The sequence below is a fragment of the Tribolium madens genome, unplaced genomic scaffold (genome assembly GCF_015345945.1).
Source record: "Tribolium madens isolate multiple individuals breed KSU strain unplaced genomic scaffold, Tmad_KSU_1.1 Scaffold_91;HRSCAF=231;Tcas5.2_LG7, whole genome shotgun sequence".
Lineage (NCBI taxonomy): Eukaryota > Metazoa > Arthropoda > Insecta > Coleoptera > Tenebrionidae > Tribolium > Tribolium madens.
Window position 1 is genome coordinate 10035290 of NW_025401063.1, and position 21133 is coordinate 10056422.

Below are 21133 nucleotides of genomic sequence, written 5' to 3' on the forward strand. Positions count from 1 at the left end.
TTTAATTACTGACGATAATTACGAGCATTTTACTTAGATGATATTCTCGGATGAAAAAAAATTCAATATGGATGGACCTGATGAGTTTAACTCGTATTAGAGAGAGAAAAGAACCCCGATATTTCTCAAAAAGAAATTATGGTGGTGCAAGTGTTATGGTGTGGGGAACATTTTCTTATAATGGTGTTCTGCAAATCGCATTTCCTTCTTCACGAATGAACAGTGGAGAATATATTGAAGTATTGGATGGTCATTTGATGCCATTTTTTTGAAAATACTCATCGAAATGAGTGGCTGTTCCAACAAGATAACGCCCGAATTCACGTTAGTAGGGAAACACTACGATGGCTAGAAGGACAAGAAGTGCGTGTTATCAAGTGGCCGGCTTGTTCGCCAGATTTAAACCCTATCGAGGATCTTTGGGGAATTCTTGTTCGTTCGGTATACAAAGAAAATCATCAATATGAAACTGTGGCTGGTCTGAAGGCAGCAATTAGAGAAGCGTGGAATAATTTGGACGAAGAGCTTCTTCATAAACTGGTTGAAAGCATGCCTAACAGAATTTTTGAGGTCATTCGTCAAAATGGAGGAGTCACTCATTAAATTATAAATATAAACTGTATAATTTCCTTTTTTCAATTTGAATTTTATGTGGTGCTATTGTTATGCACCAAGGAAAAATGAATTTTTCCTAATTAATTTACAACTACATGTTTAATTCTTTTAATATTCTGGTTCAATAAATATTGAATCATATTCTATCTTTTGAAATTAATATTTTTTAAATAACTGTTTTAAAAGTGCTGCAACTCAATATTTCGTTCAATGTTTTGTGATCTCGTACGATTTTTTGTTCCAAAAAAGTAGGACATAAATTGTTACTTCTGTAATAGGATTTTTTCCCTTTTTTTTTCGATTGTTTTTCAATGATACGCCAATTGACTTGGTTCAGAAACGAAAAGCTATATTGGGTGTCTAAAAACAAGGGATTGTTGTAAAGTTTTTGCTTACTTTTAAGGTATCTTCGTTTGATTTTGGGTAAGTTTTAACCATTTTTTTCGTGTGCCCAATTTCTAGCGGTCTACAGATGTTTGAGTATTTTTGGAGTGCATAAAAAAATTATGTTTTTTCAAGGCTTTTAGGCCTTTTTCGGTTGTTTCGCATTCATTTCATTGGTCTTTTTTTTGGGCGTTTTTCAGTGAATTTGCATGCGCCAAATGGCTTGGTTAAGAAATAAAAAGCCATTTTGGGGTGTTTAAAAACAAGATATTTTGTTAGTTTTTTTAGGGCGTTCTTGAGGTAATTTTGCATTATTTTGGGAGATTTGAACAGTTTTTTTCGTGTGCCCAATTTTTGGTGGTCTACTGATATTTGGGTAATTTTGGAGTGAATAAAAATTAATGCTTTTTGAAGGGCTTTAGGTCGTTTTCGGTTGTTTACTTTTGGGGAAACAGCTAAATTCAACCTTGATTTTTAGGACGCCAAATGTTCTGATCCAGAAGTAACAATTTATGTCTTACTCGAAAAGCGTTTTTTTTGACAAGTAATTTTTTGTTGATGGCTACGGGTTGATTATAGTGCAAAACGGTCCTCAGATAATAATTTAATTAAAAAAAAATCATTTGAAAACAACTAATAATAATATTAAAGCTAAAACTACCTAGGAAGAGAGCCTTTATGTTGTTGATTTTGTTACACAAAGTTTATGTTAAAAATTAGTCTTTGATTTCAATTTCCTCCAATTTTAAAACCATCTCTGTTCTTTTATGTATCTTCTTATGCACCTTGAGGTACCTCTCTTGACTAAAAACAGACCCACATTCGTTACAAACACATTCATTCAACTTCTCATGAATCCTCAAATGCCTAGTCAAATCGTGCCTCAGCCTAAAAGCGGCTTTACACTTGTGACAGGAATGCGGCCTGTGTCCTGTATGCAGCCAAGTATGAATCTTCAAATCTTGATTTCTTCTGAATTTTTTCCCGCAATAACTACACTCAAACCTGTATGTATCAGTGTGGAACATTTTATGCACATACAGAGAGGCTTTCTGTTTAAAACTCTTTCCACAAATGTCACAAACGAAAGGCCTATTGTTCGTATGAATGTTCATATGCTCGTCTCGTGTAGCTCTCGCCGAGAAAGTCCGTTTACACACCTCGCAACTGAAGTTTTTCACTCCGTTGTGGAAAGCTTCAATGTGTCTCTTTAGACCGTTGGACACTCGGAAGCTCTTCCCACACAGGTGGCAGAAATATTCCCGCACTCCCGTATGTACCGTCCTGTGACGCATCAAATTATACGACTGGCCGAAAATCCTTTGGCAAAAATCACAGTTGTAGAACACCTTCCCGTCAGAATCACGACTTTTACACTTTTCTAATACCGCCAAGTTGTTTTTCCTCACACTCTGCTCCTTCTGCTCCAGCTCATATTCGGCATGCATACGCCCCCGGTGCTTTTCCATGTCATGTTTCCTCGTGAAGCCCTTTTCACATACGTCGCAAAAAAATTTCGCTACAATTTCGTTTTTCTTCCTTCGCTGCCGTTTCTGCTTCACTTGGTGTATCTCAAAAGCATGGTTTTTAAGTTGGAGGCGATTTTCGATTACTTTAGGGTCGGGGTGACAACTTGTTTTGTGGCGTTTGAGATCGCGTGTTCGACTTAAGGTTTTATTGCAAATATCGCAGACTGCTTTGGAGTGGGTTTTTCGTTTGGGAGAAAGGGGTTTTGTTTCAGTTGGTGGTGGCGATAAGGGGACTTCGTATTTTATTAATCTGGAAAAGAAGGTGCATTATTTTGCACATGTACAAGAAAATAATTGTTTTATTTTAATTGTAAAATTGTTTATTATTGTAATGCCAAAGGAACAAACAAAGGAACTCAATACTTTAGCTTTATTACATATCCTTTATTCTATTACCACAGATTACATAAAAATACGACAATATATACACAAATGTGCTGGAAATTCTCAAAGGAATGTAAAAACATCCAACCATAATTAAAACAAACAACAATACCAACCCGGCACTTTTTTATCTTAAGCCACCAACATATGATTCGACTTCATGTGATTCCTCAAATACCGTTTCTGTCTAAAACTGAATCCGCAAACATTGCACACCCACGGCTTCTCATCCGAATGTATAAGTCTATGTCTCTTCAATTCATACTTAATTCGGAAACATCTGCCGCAAATATCACATTTGTACGGTTTTTCCCCTGTATGTCTCGTTATATGCACCAACAAAGGAGGTTTGGTTCGAAACCCTTGATTGCAATAGCTACATTTGAACGGGAAGTGGTTCTTATGTGATCTTTTGTGCACAAAAAGCGACGCTTTTTGTTTAAAAGACTTGCCACAGAGATCACAAACGTACGGTCTTTCGTTTGTGTGAATTCTCCTGTGTTCTTCCACGTTACGTCGAGTTGCGAACATTCGACCACAGAGGTCGCATGGGAATTTTTTAATACCCTCGTGAGTCTCCCGTAAATGTCTCACCAAGCCCTGTGATACTCGGAATTGTTTTCCACACAGATCGCATACGTAAGGCCGCTCACCGGTGTGTATTCTTATATGCCAAACGTATGTATAGGGCGAGTGGAGATTTTTTCCGCATTCTTTGCAATTGTAGTAAATCCGACCATCTACAACGACCTTAGCTGCGTTTATCAAATCTTGATCGATTTTGTTATGTGTTCTCTTCTCTCTTTTTATTGTCGTCACTTGTTTTGGCACATGTACTTTATAATTTTTGTCATATTCCTTCTCATGTTCTTCTTTCACGTGATCAACTATAGCCTTGCGAATGAAGAATATAGCGGGGCAATACTGACATCCGAAATACGGCCGTTCTTCTTCCTCGTCCGACTTTATCTCCGGCGTCTTTACTTCGTTACATTTATTGTCTTCGTGTGTGAAAATATGATCGGTCTCAATTTCTACTTTATAGTCAGAAGCGTCGACTAATTCCGGATCGATCAGTTGTTGTTCAATGCCCGTAATGTAGGTCTCGAGAGGTGCCTCGGTTTCTTCTAGAGGAAAACATGTGATGGATTCTTTTTTCTTCTTCTTAGGTGCTTTTTGAACTTTTTTGAATCCCTGGCTGGGCGAAGATTGACTGAAATCATCCAGACTTGTAACGATGGTCTTGGTCTCCATCCTGCCAACATAATATAGGGGATTAGTGAGAGGACTAGTACAAGTCTGGATGATTTCGCTCGTAAATACCGCTCACACACTACATAATAAACAGAAATATAGAAATGATAAAATACGGGTAACCATTACCGACTGTAACGATAAAAAACTATATTTTCATTGAAAAACCTTACCATACAGTGTGTGGCAGTTATTTTTTGAAATAAAAAGAATCGTTTCTGATTAAAACAGTGAATTAAAAAAATATTAGATGTTAATATCAATTGTGTTAGATAAATTCCTTTTCAGCCTTAAATTCTAGGATTTCCACCTAAAGCCAATCACACAGGATTTCTTAACTTCAAATTTTATTGTTTTTCGACAAAACCATTTTTGTACAGACACAATTCCCCAAGTGATACAAATCCAGATGCAGTAAAGTTTAATTTGATGCAGTCTCAATATATTTCCTCTCTATTCTATAAAATCAATAAATAACCCTTACCCGTCTTTGTCTTCATTGTCATCACTGGGGGGATTGACAGAGATATCCAATTCCACATCTTCAACAACTTGTTTTTCTGCAATAAACTGCGAATTCCTAAACCTGCGGTCTGTCTCAACACTCGTTACAACCAATTCATGCCAGGCCAACAACGTTGAGGCACAATTCCAACAGCATTGCAAAGGCAAATCATCTGAAGCTGCCACTTTTACTGGCAGATAAAGATTAATCTTATTCGAGAGATCATTCCCAATGCCCTCATCACTGAATATCCCGATTAAACGCTCGTTTTGACTGCCACACAACCGGCAAATAGTGTTTACGCTAACTATTTCGATTTCGTCTGGTTCTATACCCAAGTCAGATGCGATCTGCAGCGACTTATTTTCCATTTGAGTACCTACAAACCGGATTTAGAGGATGCTTGTGTTATTTTGTAACACATTTACCGTACGTATTTTAGGTTAAGTGAATGTTTTTGTTTACGTCGGTTAAATTTTATCGTGTAATTTGGCTCAATAAAGCACAAAATACACCATCGTATGCTAGCAACTAAAATGGCGTGTTGGTTATATTTGGCAGGGGTACCAATTCGAAAAAAGTCACCAAATAAAACAAAATTATTTTTTATTCTTCTTAAATCACATTTGTGTCTTAACAGTAAATTTAAATGAACGAAATTTACAAAGTCATAATACAAAAAAATATATTTTTTTACATTACGAATCACTGTAAAAAAAATCACTTATGACACAAGTAAAACTGGTAACCACTCTCTGATCATCAGCCATGCAGTTTCAATTATAATATAAAAATCATAATACGATTACCAAGTCACGTATTTATGATTTAACGAGTGAAAAATACCGAAAAGCTAAGAAAATTTGTAAAAATGTATTGTCTAAATTTTGGTAAAAACAAAATAAATGCAAACAGTTGATCTATGTTGCGTCGAATTCGCACATTTCTTTTACCATCTTCTCCATGTCTATATCTGCGTCCATTTCCTGCTCGTTATTCTCCAATCCGTTAACTGGCGCACTCGTAATCTCCATCTTTGGAGACGTGTCTTCCTCCACCACGCCCTCTGGTGGTTTCAATTTCGTCAACTGCTCCTTCAACTGCTGGAATATCTTCTTGAAACTATCGATATTCGCCGACGGCGACCTCTTATTCGCAGTCCTCGATATCCTTTTCTCCGTAATATCATTCTCTAGGTCTTTAATCCAACCCTCCACTTGAGCTATGATCTCGTGACGTTTCAAATAGAAATGCGTATAAATAACATCTTTGAAACACAAGCAAGGGTTTAAAATTTGTTCTAACATCGCCCACCTGACAGTGGCTTGACAGACATTCGCATTGTATTCCCTAGAACTCTGCGTACCAGCGGGTGTCCCTCGGGACCTTTCATAGCCCGGCTCGTTAAAGTACGGCTCTGGCACAAGGATCAGACTCTGGATAGACACCAGCACTTGCAAGAAATTGGAAGTTTGGGCGTTCCACTTCTCTTCAGGTCTTCCGTGCCAGGTGTTCAACACAGACAGACAAACCTTACCATCGTTATATAAATTCGGATTAAACCTAATAGTGTGGTGCCCCGTCGTTTCTAGATTGATCATCATGGGGGACAGGGGGTAATCCGGCGGGAAGAAAACATCGAATTCAAAGCAACCGTTGGCGTAAGGAGTGTCAGCAGGACCTGTCATCAGTACCTTCATCACGTCCAATCGGGAAGTATCGTAACGAACAAAAACTGAACTACTATAACTCAAAGGCAAGCTCGTAGATAAGGTTACGGCTTCTTGGGCTATCCTCTTGACACGGGCCGGATGTGACTGTTCTCCAGTCGACTTCGCGTTGTTTTCGAAATGGTGCGATACCGCAAACTTTACACCACCTTCAGGCAATTCCGTGATCATTTCATACGAACCTAAAATCGATATAAGTAACTTGAAGGAGTATGCTCATGACTACATACCAAATTGCAAACTTTTCATTATTTTGAGATATTTCTCTTCCAAAGAAGCAAATATGACTCGATTCACGGAAACTTCACCTTCACTATCGTGATCCGAGTCTGCGAGGCCACTTGTTACCTTAGACACCAAATTAGCAGTGTCTTGGATGTCTGGCATTAAAGTCGCCAAACCTTCACCCTGTTCAAGTTCCTCGAGTTGTTCCCGAAGTTTAGTTTTGAATTTAGTATTTGTTTTAGTGTTGAGTCTACGAACAGACAAATACAACATACCCACAATAATAATAATAATAATAATAATTACCTTAATTTAGAAGCATAAGTATCTACGCAAGTCTTCATGCTCTTCAATAATGAACTAATCGAAGGTTCGTTGATGCGGGTTTTTTGAGGCAAGAGCAAATCCACCAGTTGCGAACTAGTAGCCAAGGCTCTTAATAGTTGCAAAGCCGCTCTGTATAGCGGTATATGCCGGGCCATATCCAAAACTGTTAAACGAGGTTGTAGAAAAATACTATGTAAACTCCCCGAACTTACCTGAATCGTTCCTCAGATATGAACTGAGTGCCGGCAAAAGCGAACTATTGGACAAAAGATCATGAAACGACGATGGTAAAACATCTTCCATTAATTCATCTGCAGTCTCCCCATTGGGACTTATATAACTTGCCAAAACTTGTAACAAGACTGTCACGTGCTCCTCTTCACTTTTTTGTTTAAGTAATGCTTGCTCAACATTCCAGATTTGTTGAGTCGAACCGGTACCATAGCCTGTACCTTTGGCCCAGTACAATTGGTTCCGTTCGTCTTTACCTTTTGAGTCTTTCTGGCCTTCTTTCTCGTTGTTTTGAGTTTGGTGGGTAAAAATCCCCAAACAAGCGAGGAGCAAATGGACCACACCAGTATTAATACTGATGCGCCGAAGGAGACGCCCATCGTCGGTACTCAAAGGTGTAGCATCGTAGAGTTTTCGGAGTACTTCAAAAGGCAACGTGGGTAGCGAATCGGCAATCGGAGATTGGAATATATCACCACCTTCGCCATCGTCGGTTACACCTAATACTAATCTCAACAGACACAAAGCCTTCTTCATGTCTTTCAAAAGGACTTCAGCATAACCCGGTAGTCGGAGAAAGAGACCAAAGGCAGTGAGAGAATGAGCTGGAACGTTTGATATAAGTCCTGATGACTTCGAAGGCGAACTGGTCCCGACTGTTTCTTCGACGTCTTCGTAGATGTCATCGCAATCTGTAAAAAAAATTAGTCCTGAAACACAAAAGAGTCAAAACAGACCTTCCACTTTGATCCACTCGGAATCTGATTGTTCGGACGTTGTTTTCTCCTTAAGTGGTGGCCGCACTGCCTCTGGATACACCGTAGGCAAATGACGAGCCAGTAGCGCCAACCCACCCATCGAACTGAACACTTGTAAGGCACTACTGAAAGGTTGTTGCTGGTACAAACTAGAATCTACTTCACTACTTTCACTTTTTTTATCACCATCTACAAAAATAAAACCAATTAAGATTTGTCAGGATTAAATCAGTTTGACTCACTTTTATTTTGACAAACGACTAAATGGATACACGGCCAATCCGCTGTTGTCCCTTTCGACTCGATCAACCTCAACAATTGCCCTAAATTCAAATTCAGAGGCAAAGGCTGGTCTGAATACGCCTCGCACTTGATCAAACGTCCCCCAATGACATCACCGCTAGTCAAATTCTCCGTCGCCGTGTACCTCTTTTTCTTTGACTGGGGCGTCGATGCGGCTTGATTTTTGGCGTCTTTGGCACGTTTATCTTTGGCAGTAACACCAGCAGCCATACTCAAATCTGAATCTTCGGGGAACCAACCTTTGAATAAATCTTTCTTACTGAGCAAAGCGCGCTTACTCGAATTATTCGTCTCCATCTTGTAGGTCGTGTTGAAATAAATGTGCTGCTCTAAGATATCAGCTAGAGTTGTATTAGTGCTCAAATAAAGTAAAGCGCGGTTGTAAGTCTGTTTGAAGGCCGGATGCACCGGTAAGTAAGCCTGAGTCAACTTTACACTTTTATATAAAGTCTCATCCGCTTTAATACTGACTGGAATTTTCTCATTTTCGAGCAGTAACTGAAGAGTCAGCCGACGCATGAAGCCGGAGATTCCATTGCTTTGCAAATCTATAACTTTACATAAAACATTTGCCAGTCGCGCTTGATTACTAGGATGACAAAGACAACACTTCGACAAAAACTTGACACACACTTCCTCCAACTGAGCGTGCGCTTCTGACTGAAGATTTGATTTTTTCAGGAACGGTTTTTTGCACAACCAATTAAGCAACTCAAGCCAAAAGGACGAACCATCGGACGACCCCAACCAATCTCGCATCGTCTTCTCATCACTGACGTCAGTAAAAAACTTCAATATGGCCGTCACGTTCTCTAATTTAGCCATTGGGACTGAATTGTCTTCGTTTGAAGTACAAAACTCGTATATGGCACTGTTCAACATTTTCGGGAGACCAGAATCTAGCAACTGTTGGATTGCCGAAGGTGACCGACTCACTAGCGCCACTGTTTCCAATTGTTCGTTTGAAAGACTAAGCTTCGACAGTTCGCCCATTACAAGGTGGCCGTACCACTCTGAATCTAGCTCGAAGATTTGTTTGTTATCATCGGTCATACTTTCGGAATCTTTGCGATCATCGGAGATTGAAGCATCATGATCGGTGGACAAATTCGGAACTAATACTCCGATTCGTTGTAAAAGCACGGGGAAAAGTTCAGGCCTTATGTAACACAAACTGCACAATAGAGAATCCAGAGAGTATTTAAGAGCAATGTTGTTTTCCACGCATGTTTTAAGGTTATAGATTGTGTCGAATAAATCTAATGTAATCATTGACTTTAAGTCATAGCTCACTCGAGCCTGATTGGCTGACCATAGTATCGAAGCTATGCTAGATATGTACGCAGGGTTACACCCTTGCGTATTTCCAGTTTGCATCGCTTCAACTGCAACACTTTGCAACCACTCAAGCATCATCTTAACTCGGTAAAAAGTATCAGAATCTTGATGCTCGCAAATCTGGTACAATAATTCGCAAGCTGATTGATATCCAGTCGCATTTATCAGCAACCTGTCTTGCCAAGCATTATCAGCGAAATTCAACGGTTCTATGATACTCGACCGACTGTTCAACAGAATTTTGATAACACTGTTACCATTTTCCAGATTGTGCAAACTCAATTCCCTTAAAACTTTCTCCAAACAAGGTAAATAAATCGGAAGTACGTGAGAAGGTACTAGAAGCAACTCGCAACAAGTACTTAGCAATCTCGGTACTCCTGACGCGCATGATATCACTTGTTTTGCCAAATCCTGTTCTGTCGGTAAAGTAAAGCAATGATGTAATAACCTTAACCAGCCCAAACTATGGCGACAGTGTGACTCATCTTCGACCGGATCGGCCAAATTCTGATTGGTGTTTCCTCCAAAGGCTAAATTACCCAAGAGACGGATTTGCGAAAGCCCAATATTGTTAGCATCACGTGGCCGGTATAACCGAATCAAAACACAATTGACGACTTCCGGAACTGGTAAGTGTAGTCTGATAAAAACCATACCACTGGTTGGAAGAGGCGGACACACAGGGGCTAGACGCGAAGGACCACTGGCTGAGACTTCCAAAGCCACAGCCGAAGGACAAGTCGCTAGTGCACTCAAGTGTGGCTGCAGATGCACTTCACGCAATAAAATAGCACTCGGGAGTTGTAAAGTGAGTTCAGTGTGAGCTTCATCGGGATAAAAGTGGTAACTCCATTGGGGAGTTCGCGCCCGGCGATGAGTCGCTGCCGTTCCTTGGATTAGAACTTCTGCCGGTTGGGCTGTTCCAGATGGACAACTAGAACAAGAATTTAAACTATGTTGAGAAAATTTTAACCCGACTTACCTTATAGTGCAGCAGGGAGCGAAATTAACCAATGATAATTTATTTTCGATGGTTGCTTGTTGTAACTTTCTCGAGGCCGATGCTGATGCGATGGCTGTGCTTGCATCAGAAGTAGGATTAATCCCACTGAAGTGTTGCATAACTATAGAAATAGTCCCCGACTTGGAAATTGTATTCGGGGTGTTACTACTTGTTACAAAACTCCGGCCCAAAATTTCAATACCACCTAAGCACCAACAATATTGAATTGACTGACAACTCACATTTAATAACCGCAAATTTACCTGCGTTGAGGAAATTTCGTATAGCATCTTCAGTATTTAGAATTTGTAATAGGAACCACAGCAAAGGCTCGCTCAGTTGAGGAGCATGTGCTAAAAATTGTAGCAACGGTGGCAATATCAATTTTTTATCAGAGGTTCGCTTAGCTAACAGAGCTAAAACATGGAAAACTGCATCTCCGACATTGCTCGGTTCGCTCAGGTTTGAAAAGGCCGCTTTTTGCGAGACATTTGCTAGCATACACAATGATGAAGATTTGCAAGCTGCTAAAGACTGACATAGGCGGATGATATTAACGTGATACTGGAGGACAACATCGGCGAAATTTTCGCCACGGTTACGCATCGAATCTTGTTGAATTTGCTCGGCTTTGCTTTCGTCGGTTTGCGAAGTCGCCAATGACTCAACGTCCATTGCTTCCTACAATGATTACAGCAATTGCGAAATCTGAAGTCTAGATTATTGAACTTACCGGTTGATCATTGCCTTGTCTAAACTGTGTCTGTACCAACTTCCCCAAAAACTTCAACAGCCTCAAAAAGAGCACTTCTGTAGACACCTGCAGGTCCATCTTGATTGGATCTGACCCCATAACACAGGCAAAAATCTCATTAAACGTCGTTGTCACCACATTGTGCTTCTCCCCAATATTAATACATTTAATTTTATCAACATTAACAAAGTACGAATGAACCAAAACACACGTACTCTCAAAAATACTCATTGCAATAGTCATATCAGCGTTAAAATAATCTATATCTAACATAATTTTCAACAATTTACACTGCACGTCTAGAGGCCCTTGTCGTAGAGCTATCGGCCCTGTAGGTAACACTAACTGATGCACAATTTTCAATAATAAAGTCTTTAAGGATTTCCCAGCTTTGCTTCGGGGACTTTCTATGTAACATCTCATCAAAAGTCGGTCGAGGAAATCGTTCAAAGCTTTACATAACGAAGGTCCTGCCTAGAAAAATCATATAGACATTTAATTTAATTTTCCGACTGGGTGAAATGACTCACCAAAACTTTATCAATGAAGGTAAGACCAGTACCTGATAATAATCTCATGAAAACCTGAATAAAATCCGGATGATTGACTATACAAGACGCCATTCCGTAAGAATCTGACCAATAGTGGGCAGAGTCTGACGTTGTATTACTGTTACAGGCCAAAGTCAAAGTCTGCAAGGCTACACACCAAGTGATTAGTGACAAGCCTGGAGTCCAGGCTATTGCCGAAATCAACGCTTTCAACGAGCTTTCTTTGAGAACGATTTGAGCAACAGCTGAAGGATCAAACTTGTCGTCTTTGTACGGGTTATTCAAAGTCAACCACAGTTGCAAGATGTGCTCAATATTTGACGAATCTTGCATCGGCAAATGTTCAAATAACGAATCAAAACACTGAATCAACATCGCAGTGTTACTCAAATGTGACTCTGGTTGTAACGGCGATATCATAGTGGGCCATGGCGCTAATGCATCTTCACTTTCGTCACCAACCACGGGCGCGTTAACACTCTGCAACAACCCTTGAGTATTTTTATTAATCAATTTCCTTAACGATATCTCTGCAGATACATCGACGCTGAGATCAAGCCTCGAATCTAGCGCTACGGAATTAGTGGTGTGTGAATAATTCGTTGGTTTTGGCGTCTTCTTTGGTGTCGACATAGTTTCCTTGTCTAAAAATCCGTCGACAATTTCCTCCAAATCCGAATCATCGGATTCGAAGACCGAAGGCAATTGGCTGTTGTTGTTTCCAGTTTTAGGTGGCGCTGTTATTACAGGTTCGTGGACGAAAGTTTCGTCATCTGTGAATTCGCAGAGATTTGCAACGTCGGAAAGAAAATCGTTAGTGGCCCAGCTTGTTGAAGCTCCGGAGTCGTTATCGTTTTCGTTTTCCATGACGTCTTGTAAGAGGCATGCAAGGGCGTGAGGAGCCCATGGAATTTTCGAAGCGAGGCAAAAGCGAAATAAGTTCAAGAGTTGGTCCTGGTTCATGAGTTGGCCAAGCTTGATTTTGGCCATGCTTACTAGGCGCGCCATTACCTAAAAAAACAAAAACTAGCACGTTTAAAATTACGAGAAGTGATTACAATAAAAACAATCTTTTTTTAATTTTAAATATTATAAGAGAGTAGTTACTTCAATTTTTTGATAATTTCTTAATAAAAAATAATAGTAAATAAATAACCGTCGAAAAATATAATTCTGTTCTCTTTGCATTATTTATTATTTTATTCAAAACCACTTCAATTTTTCTGACATCTTAAAAATTGTAAGATATACTTAGAGCAAAAGTTAACCAAACAAAAGCTAAAAAATATTAATACGAAAATACTTGTTTAAATGGTCATTATTTCTTATACTTTTTTTTAATAGCGTATTTATTTATTTTGCAAAAAAAATCTGGTACAAATTTCAAAAAATATATAATAAGCATTTTTAAACATTTCATTCGTTATTAAAAATTTTTGAGTAAAAAATTCCCACTTACCTTAAACGAAAGCAGCAGCATATCGGCACTACTCGAATGGTCCATCGAGAGGACCAAAGTCAATAGTCCTTTAGCCACAGTTAGACAATGATTAATATCAATATGTTGCGGCATTTTCTTTTCAGTAACCTTCTCAATGATTGGTTCTGACGTCGTTTCCTTTAATTTTTTCGGTGCGAGTGGGTTCTCCGCCGGCGAATTTTTCATATCCATAAACTTGTACTTAACTTTCTTCATAAGAAACTGTTGCGTCTTTAAAGCCGCATCTAACTTCGACGTAAGACACGCTGCATGGTTTGACAACGTCGACAAAGCCTAAGAACCCCAGATTCGTTAAACCCCAGAATAAACCAACCCCTAACAACCCCAACCATCACCACTCTACTACAAACCTGTACCTGAGCTGAAGACTGAACAAGCTTTTGCGCTGCATCCAAATTGTCAATTTGTTGTTTGCTGATTCTTTTGTAACTCTTCTTCCGGCTTCCAATTTTCGCACTTTCGGCGTTGGCTTTCCCAACAATTTCCCCGAACACCCAATCCCATCTCGTGGCCGACTGAAGACTGTTCTTGCTTAGGTCCAATTGAAGCGAAAGATACATTAACAGCCAGGAGAGCAAAGGCAAGTCAACTGAGACCGCAAGTAGATTCGTGCGATCTTCACTCAAAGGAGTCAAAGTTTGCGATACGACTCGAAGACCAGCGTCAATGACGGCGCTTCGTTCAGGACTTTTCCGACTCAAATAAGCCAATAGGATGAAAACGCGATCTTGGGGGAATTTTGCTGTATTAGATGTTGCAAACATTTCAGTCAAAGTGTCAGCGAGGAAGTTGCCCCAGTAACTCTTCGTCCTGCAGGACTTGTCAAGGAAAATAGCCGCTAGTAATTGCAGACGTGAAGCTTGAGACACGCATAATCCTTGGAACAGTTTGCGACACGTGACCGGTTCGACATCGATTGGTGAATCTAGTGTTAGCAGCACTTCCAACAAACCTTCAGCGATAGCTCTAAGTTTATCAGTCGAGCAACTCGGAATGTCTTTGGAATTTTTCGGTGACACCGATATCTTGCTAATACTCCCTTCAAGACGATTCATCACATTTCGAATTGTATTCAACTGACGTTGGTATGTGATTGATTCCTGATAAGCGCTGAAGATTTTACTGTGTTCAGGGTTACTGCTATTAAGAACCTTGTCTTTCATAATGCTCATGTAAGTCGCCAAGTGAGATGCATTTTTCATATCAGCTACCAAAAATGGTCGTAAAAGTTCCTTTAATTTGGAACAAGCTAAACTGTATCTGCAACTGATATCTTCAAAAAGCTTCGATAAAATTGTCAGTTGTTTATCCAAATCGGTGCAAGCCAAATTAGAAACGTTTTGAGACAATTCTGGTGGAACCTCTTCAGGGAGAACTACCACGTGGCCATAAAAGTAACCAATAGGGATTCTGCATCTCGCTGTAGTCATTCCGTAACGACCAACTGCAGTGATCTAAGAAAGTGGCAATTTATTTTACAGTCGAATAATAATTAACTCCTTTTTACCTTCATATATCGACACAACGGTGTCGGCTGTAAATCATTTAACACCAAATTCTTCGAGCCAATGTCAGCCGCAACGACTAACCGAGTCCCATCAACATCTTCACTTTTCAGCCAAATGTCAATACTGACAGACACCAAGTCACTGCAAGATGGTAGAAGAATATCAGTGAGCAAAATCGGTTGTCCAAAATCCAAAATCACGTATCTCCGAGCCCCTGAATGCATACGCTCCACTACGATAACCTGTTGGGGCGGAGTCACCAATAAGTGTTGCCACGGCAAACTACTACTAGTCGGCGGCGACAGTAAACTCTCTGGCTGCCACACATTTTTCACAGTGCTGTTTTTACTCTCCATTGAAGATTTCAAATCTTGATACATGGAATCTAAATCTAAATATGTTACATAAATTGTGACAATTGAGTACTAACTCACCTAATTTCTTCAAGAGGTGGTTGCCAACATCCACCGGTAACTCCCCAATTAATACTTCACAGCCGTTATCGTCCCACGTTCCCACACTCGAAGTGGTTGCTTGAGGATTTCCGTTTTTGTATTCTTTCACCGTGACTGTCGGTTCTTCGACGAAATCAACCAAATAGGACTTGAACTTGCTAGGGTCCATTTTGTCTAATGAACCCTGGGCGTGGTAAGGAGAAATTGAAAACGGTATCTCATTGATAACGATATTATTTGACGCATCAGCCCTTTCTAACCTCGTCCCTTCGCTTGCCGAAACACAAGTAAAATGCAAAGGAACGGTTTCTATTAACCCTCGATATATTTTCGGTGGTGCCAAATTTCGCCATTTCAGCTTTGTCTCAGTGCCTGACAATACATCTTTAGGATTAATACTCTCTTTATTAAACGAATAATTCTCGAAAAAATCGGTATTTTGATTGGCGTTGTCTCCGGACACCGCTGTAGCGTAAGTGACGTAAGTACTACTACTTTTAGCATAAGGTGGTGGTTCGATATCAAACAATTCCAGTTCTAGAGGAGTGCCGTATAGGCCGTAACGACTCCTGAGAAGTAGGTGGTACGGATTCGTTCGAATTTCTAACTCCTCAGACATTCTATTTAACAGTGTTACGCATTTGGTAGCCACATATTGAGCGTTCTTCGAAATGACTTTGAGAAGAAGTGCGAAGATCCATTGGAGGCCTCCAGGTGACCGAACATCGGTGATTGTGTTCAAAAGCGAAAGGAGAGCTTTCAGGATGCTGAACTCAAAGTGGGAGCGTCCAGCCTCGCTCATGTTCTTAGCACCACTAAAAATAATACGAAGCATATGCTATAAACATTGACACGGACAAATAAAGAATGAAATTAAAATATATACAAAATATCCATGTAAAATTATTTAAGAAGGCTATTTTTTTTTAAATTTCACATTCGATATTTTTTATTTAGTCATTTTCTCTTTCTTTACAACATGCATTAGGTTTTGAACATTTAGAATTATGTGAAGTATTTTGATTTGTAAAGACCAACATGGGATACATACTTGCAACAAACTTCGATTAACTTCATACACTTATGTGCAATACTTCTTTCCCCGAGAAGAAGACACTGCTGAAGCAGCTTCGCTAAATTATACTCAATCACGTATAAAAATTCCATCTGCTGGTTAGGCACCTCTCCATTGTTACTCCTGTTCCTAATCAATCGAATTGAAGCAATCCAAGTGAGTATATCTAGTGACAAAGACACGGCCGCATTTGATGAATTATTCATTGCTGTTAACAAAAGTGACTGGACGCACGAAATAGATTCCAACATAAAATTCCTCTGACTTCTCTCATGCGGAATTTCAGTATGTTTCGAACTATACACCGTAATACTCAATTCGTGAATGCAATCACATCCCATATAAAACTCATTTTTGTGGCTAGCACACTGACTCGACTTGTCTTTACTCTCAGTGCGTTTCCCCTTCGAGGCAGTTTTATTATTCGCGTCTTCTTTTGAATAAACAGCCCTAATGTGCAACAACAACGTCCGATTCCTCGACTTGAACAATTTCGGACTCGTCAAAGTGACAACACCGCATTGTTCCGACAAATCCAAACACGAGGCTATATTCACTGGTCCTGCCAAAATATCGGCATTATGTGCCCTCAAATACTCCTGACTGATAACAGGATTTTCGGCCCACTGTTGCAACATATCTATGGTGATGGTTTCATCTACAGCAAACTTAACGTCTTTCTTATGCCCAATCCCGCTTGTGTTTTGTCGCAAAAGCGTGACTTCGACATGTGGTAACGCTGTCGATGATTGCAAACTGAAATGAACATCCACGTGACCCAGCGACATGGGACTTGGCAATGTAATCTCGAAAATGTGCTCATCCCAGGTTGTCGTGTCAGTCTGCAGTCGCCACGTTTTCGTATACTGGTCACAGTCCGTTTTGAGGCTTTGAGGATACCTCCTCTGTCTTTGAGCCTGCTGGATTTCGCTCCAACAGGGAGGAACTACGGCGCAGTAGCCTGCTCTTAACGGTTCGAATTGACACAAAGCGTGCAGCCGTTTCAAGTCTAACAAAGAAATTATTTCAGGAGGATCGTGGAAACAACGCGTCATCTCGCTTCCGTCTAATGAGTCGCTAGTTTGAGCGGGGTTTGAAGACAAACCGTCATTCGTCATACCGAACAAATCGTCTTCCTCGTGGTCCTCAGAGGATTCGTTGTCGGTGTCGTTCAGGGCATAGAAGTGTAGAGAACCTTTCGCTGTTGAGGCGCACAAGCGTTCCAAACCTGAAAAAATTGTGTTAAATACTTTTAACAGTATCGAGTAGTTAGTCAAGTGTATTCAATAAAAAATCAATCAAAATGTAGAGAAACCATACAATGTATTACCATACATTATATTAAAATAAAAAAAAAATACATAACTGACCTCAGGTAACAACCATTAAGAAATTGGTGAACAACACCTTCATAACTCTGTAAATTTCAATAAAACTGTTTTTCTACAAAAATATTTACCTTGCCAGAAAGAGATAAAGTTTTTTGTTTTAATAAAAAACGAACTCTAAAAATGAGAGAATTGCAATAAGTTTAAATGCAACATGGGAATAATGAACTCCGAGTTAATCACATTTTTTTTTAATATTATGTTTCTTCATAAAAATGTTTTTCAACACTTCAATTATAAAAAAAATAGAACGAAATAAAACACTAGGAATAAGGATTATATTTTTTTACACACAACAAACTTCACACTACATTATTAATAGTTATTAATTTTGATAATAATTAGTAATTAACTAATTGATAATAATTTAATACTTTTTTTCTCTCTCTCTTTTTCTCCCGTTTTTTATTTTACTTTACGATTTGTATTTAAATAAATCATTTTTGCAAAATTTAAATTTAATATTCTTAACAAGCGATTGTTATGGCACTTTTTGCCAGAAAAGTATTCTAACCCGAACTTTATATCTCTTAAAACTCAACCAAGCAATACGTAAGCATAAGATTTTTTTGTCTGTAATTATGAATGAAGTGACAAAATTAAAAAATTCACATAATTTTCATTTTAACAACTTACTGTTACAATACGCCGCCGAAACAAACTTCTCGCTCTCCAACTGGGCCATGCAGATGGTCTTCATGGTCGACAATTCCACAATTCTCACAGCCCCGTCAACACACACCATGAAAATATTTCCCACGACTCCGTTCTTCCCCTGTTCGGCAAACTCCCCCAACTTATCCACCGTCGGCAACATACTCACTTCTGTCGGCTTCTCATTATTATTTAATTCGCGCACCAAAACTGGCTCTTCCACCAGCTTCACCATCTTCTGTGAAAAGTCTAAAGAATAAAGTATCAAAACGCTTTTGCCGTCCAACGAGCTTTTCAACACGACTAGAACATGTCGACTGTCTTGCGTCGCGATAATATCGGAAATCTCCAAGTCCTGTCGCGATTTATAAGGCGCCGGTATCGACACGCACTGCACTGCCCTACTGTAATTCAATTTTTTTGCCGTTTTGTTGTTTTTCATTTCGGTGATGTGATCGGAAATGCTCTTTTCGAATGTTTCCGAGAGAATGCTACTCAATTGCCCATTCATAAACGAATATTCTTGGTTAATTATGAAAGGCTCGGTTTGCGAAGCATCAGTTTCCGTAATTTGCATGTCGATGGGTAACACTCGAGGGCCTGAATGTTGAGGTTTGTTAACGAGCATCGGAGGTGGAAGAAACACCTCGTCACTTTCTCCAGGTATGAGGGTTTTGTAAAAAGATGACAAATGCTCGACGAAGACCGCGTCGGGATGCACATAATCACTGTTTTTCTGGTTCTCATTTTGAGTTTGAGTTTCGGTTTTGGAGGCCGATACTTCGGAGATGGCGTTCACATCAGTTGGTTTACTCTCGTGATCCTTATCTTCCTTCTCCTTACTATACAAAAAGTCGTAAACGACTAAATACAAACAACTGGAACTTGTTGAAGACGTCGCCGATTCCACCACCTCCATTAAGTTTTTATTCTGATCGTCATAACTTCCAATCACTGGAGACTGATATTTCTGGGCTCCACGACACCGGATTTGGAGACCGCAAATAATCGTAGGTCGCGTGGATGTCGTCTCCGCAGCACTCACAATCGCCAAAGATGTTATTCGCTTCTCTGCTGGATACTTAACTAATCAAACAATATGTAATTACCGCTCATCCCAACTCACCTTCGTCAAGGTCGCTCCAGGTCCCTGGAACCCCAAAATCCTGCGTGTATTTCTCCAAAATGTGAGAATCAAACTGTGTTACAAAAAACGAGTGTGTCCTTGAGATCTTCCCCGAGATGTCAAACACGGAGATCAAGCCTTCAGCGTTTGCAGTCGGTAAAAGGTTGCTCATGGTGCTCGTTCCGAGGATTTTCACGTTGACACCTCGATAGGTAGCGTCAATAGCCGGGTTGGTGGCGTAAGTAACCGATAATGGAACATTCTGAGTGTATTCACCCATAACAAAGGGACAATTGGGGGAATGCCGTTCATGCTCACTCCAAGGCTCGTCAGTGCGCTCCCAACAAACCAAACAGACTGTGCAAGTGAAGCACATTGCGCGGTCGTCGCCAGAGGCGTTAGGTTGGTGGTAAAAGCCCGCTTGGGCCATTTGATCCGGCAATGCCCACCTACAGACTAATATACTGGGAAGTTCAGTGTTGCTCTTACTCACTTGTAATCCATGTGGGGCCAATGAGTGAATGTTTCGCGTCGTTTAGCCTCGCTGGCCATGGATCTGCGGTCTGAAGCACTCCCTTGTTCCCCACTGAGTTCTGAGAGACGTTCTTGCACGGCTGATGCAACACTCAATTCTGGCGTGTGTTGGTTTTTTAAAAGTAGTTCTGACACGCTGCTCATGGCAGCCATTTGAAGCATCTCCAAAGGGAGTTGGAGACATACAGTGTTCCACTGAAACGTTGGTATTAGTGTCATTCTTTCCCTCAAAAGTGACTTACTTTTTGAGCTTTGATACCCTTTTTGGACTGTTTTTGAGCGTTCAAAATAACGTCGGTTAATTCATTTATCACATGTTCAATACCGCTGACGTTGGCTGAAGTCAAACTTTGTTTCAAGATGATTGCCTGCATGTAAAAATGGTTTAAAGACCACGTTTTAAATAAAAAATAAACAGTAATTACCTCAGATAGTGGTAATTCTAGCTTGATTTCCTTTTTGGGATCCGATACTGGCTTTTGCAGAATACTGTCGAGTAAAAGCACACTGTTGTAGTCTGATCTGACTCCAATAGCTTGTCCATCACAAAACAGTACTCTGTCTTGTCCAGGAATGTACTTACAAGTTACTTCGTTTTGGTTTATTGCTACAAAGGTTTGCTGTTCGGTTTACGTCACAAAAAGATGATTTTTATTTACCTGAGAGATAGCTGGATTGGAGAACAACACCCGAGTTGACATCCAACACCCGAACGATTCCACTGTTGGTACATATTAAAATAACGTTCAGTGTCGGGTGGTAAATGATTTCCTTGATGTCTGTGTCCGCATTTAAGTAACCGTCTTCGTTTAATAACCAAGGATCCTCAGCCATTTTGCTAAACACATCTTGCGCCATTGAAAACCACCATTTGTGGAAGTTCTGTCGAATGGCAGAACTGATTCTTTTGTGACAGGTGACAAGTAATCTTTTCGTTGCTTTACGTTGGCGGAACTGGCGCGCTTAATTACAAAAAAATATTAATTTCAATGTATTTA

General features: G+C 39.9%; 2 protein-coding genes across 6 annotated transcripts; both read right to left on the minus strand.

The window, feature by feature from the left end:
• Positions 1-1588: 1588 nt before the first annotated feature.
• Positions 1589-5228, minus strand: LOC123010500 (zinc finger protein OZF-like). 3 transcript variants are annotated; one of them, XM_044407442.1, is made up of 3 exons: positions 5100-5228; positions 4651-5050; positions 1589-2778 (listed from the first exon to the last, which is right to left on the minus strand). In XM_044407442.1, exons 2-3 carry the CDS (start codon positions 5040-5042, stop codon positions 1716-1718), a joined length of 1455 nt encoding a protein of 484 aa, XP_044263377.1. In that variant the 5' UTR covers positions 5043-5050; positions 5100-5228; the 3' UTR covers positions 1589-1715. The 3 variants fall into 3 exon arrangements, with proteins under 3 accessions (XP_044263377.1, XP_044263375.1, XP_044263376.1); XM_044407440.1 differs by lacking the exon at positions 1589-2778 and adding an exon at positions 2889-4167; XM_044407441.1 differs by lacking the exon at positions 1589-2778 and adding an exon at positions 2889-4167 and having other exon boundaries at positions 5105-5213.
• A 111-nt stretch (positions 5229-5339) lies between these two features.
• LOC123011976 (baculoviral IAP repeat-containing protein 6) lies at positions 5340-21019 on the minus strand. 3 transcript variants are annotated; one of them, XM_044409715.1, is made up of 21 exons: positions 20795-21019; positions 20561-20742; positions 20378-20503; positions 20095-20330; positions 19602-20050; positions 18458-19561; positions 16410-17661; positions 15338-16173; positions 14903-15288; positions 13746-14849; positions 13354-13668; positions 11874-12905; positions 11323-11817; positions 10853-11270; positions 10569-10794; positions 8185-10520; positions 7922-8131; positions 7166-7876; positions 6933-7116; positions 6632-6876; positions 5340-6583 (listed from the first exon to the last, which is right to left on the minus strand). In XM_044409715.1, the coding sequence occupies exons 1-21, from the start codon at positions 20991-20993 to the stop codon at positions 5592-5594; spliced, it is 13038 nt and encodes a 4345-aa protein (XP_044265650.1). In that variant the 5' UTR covers positions 20994-21019; the 3' UTR covers positions 5340-5591. The 3 variants fall into 3 exon arrangements, with proteins under 3 accessions (XP_044265650.1, XP_044265651.1, XP_044265649.1); XM_044409716.1 differs by having other exon boundaries at positions 13752-14849; positions 14903-15294; XM_044409714.1 differs by having other exon boundaries at positions 14903-15294.
• Between the last annotated feature and the right edge of the window lie 114 nt (positions 21020-21133).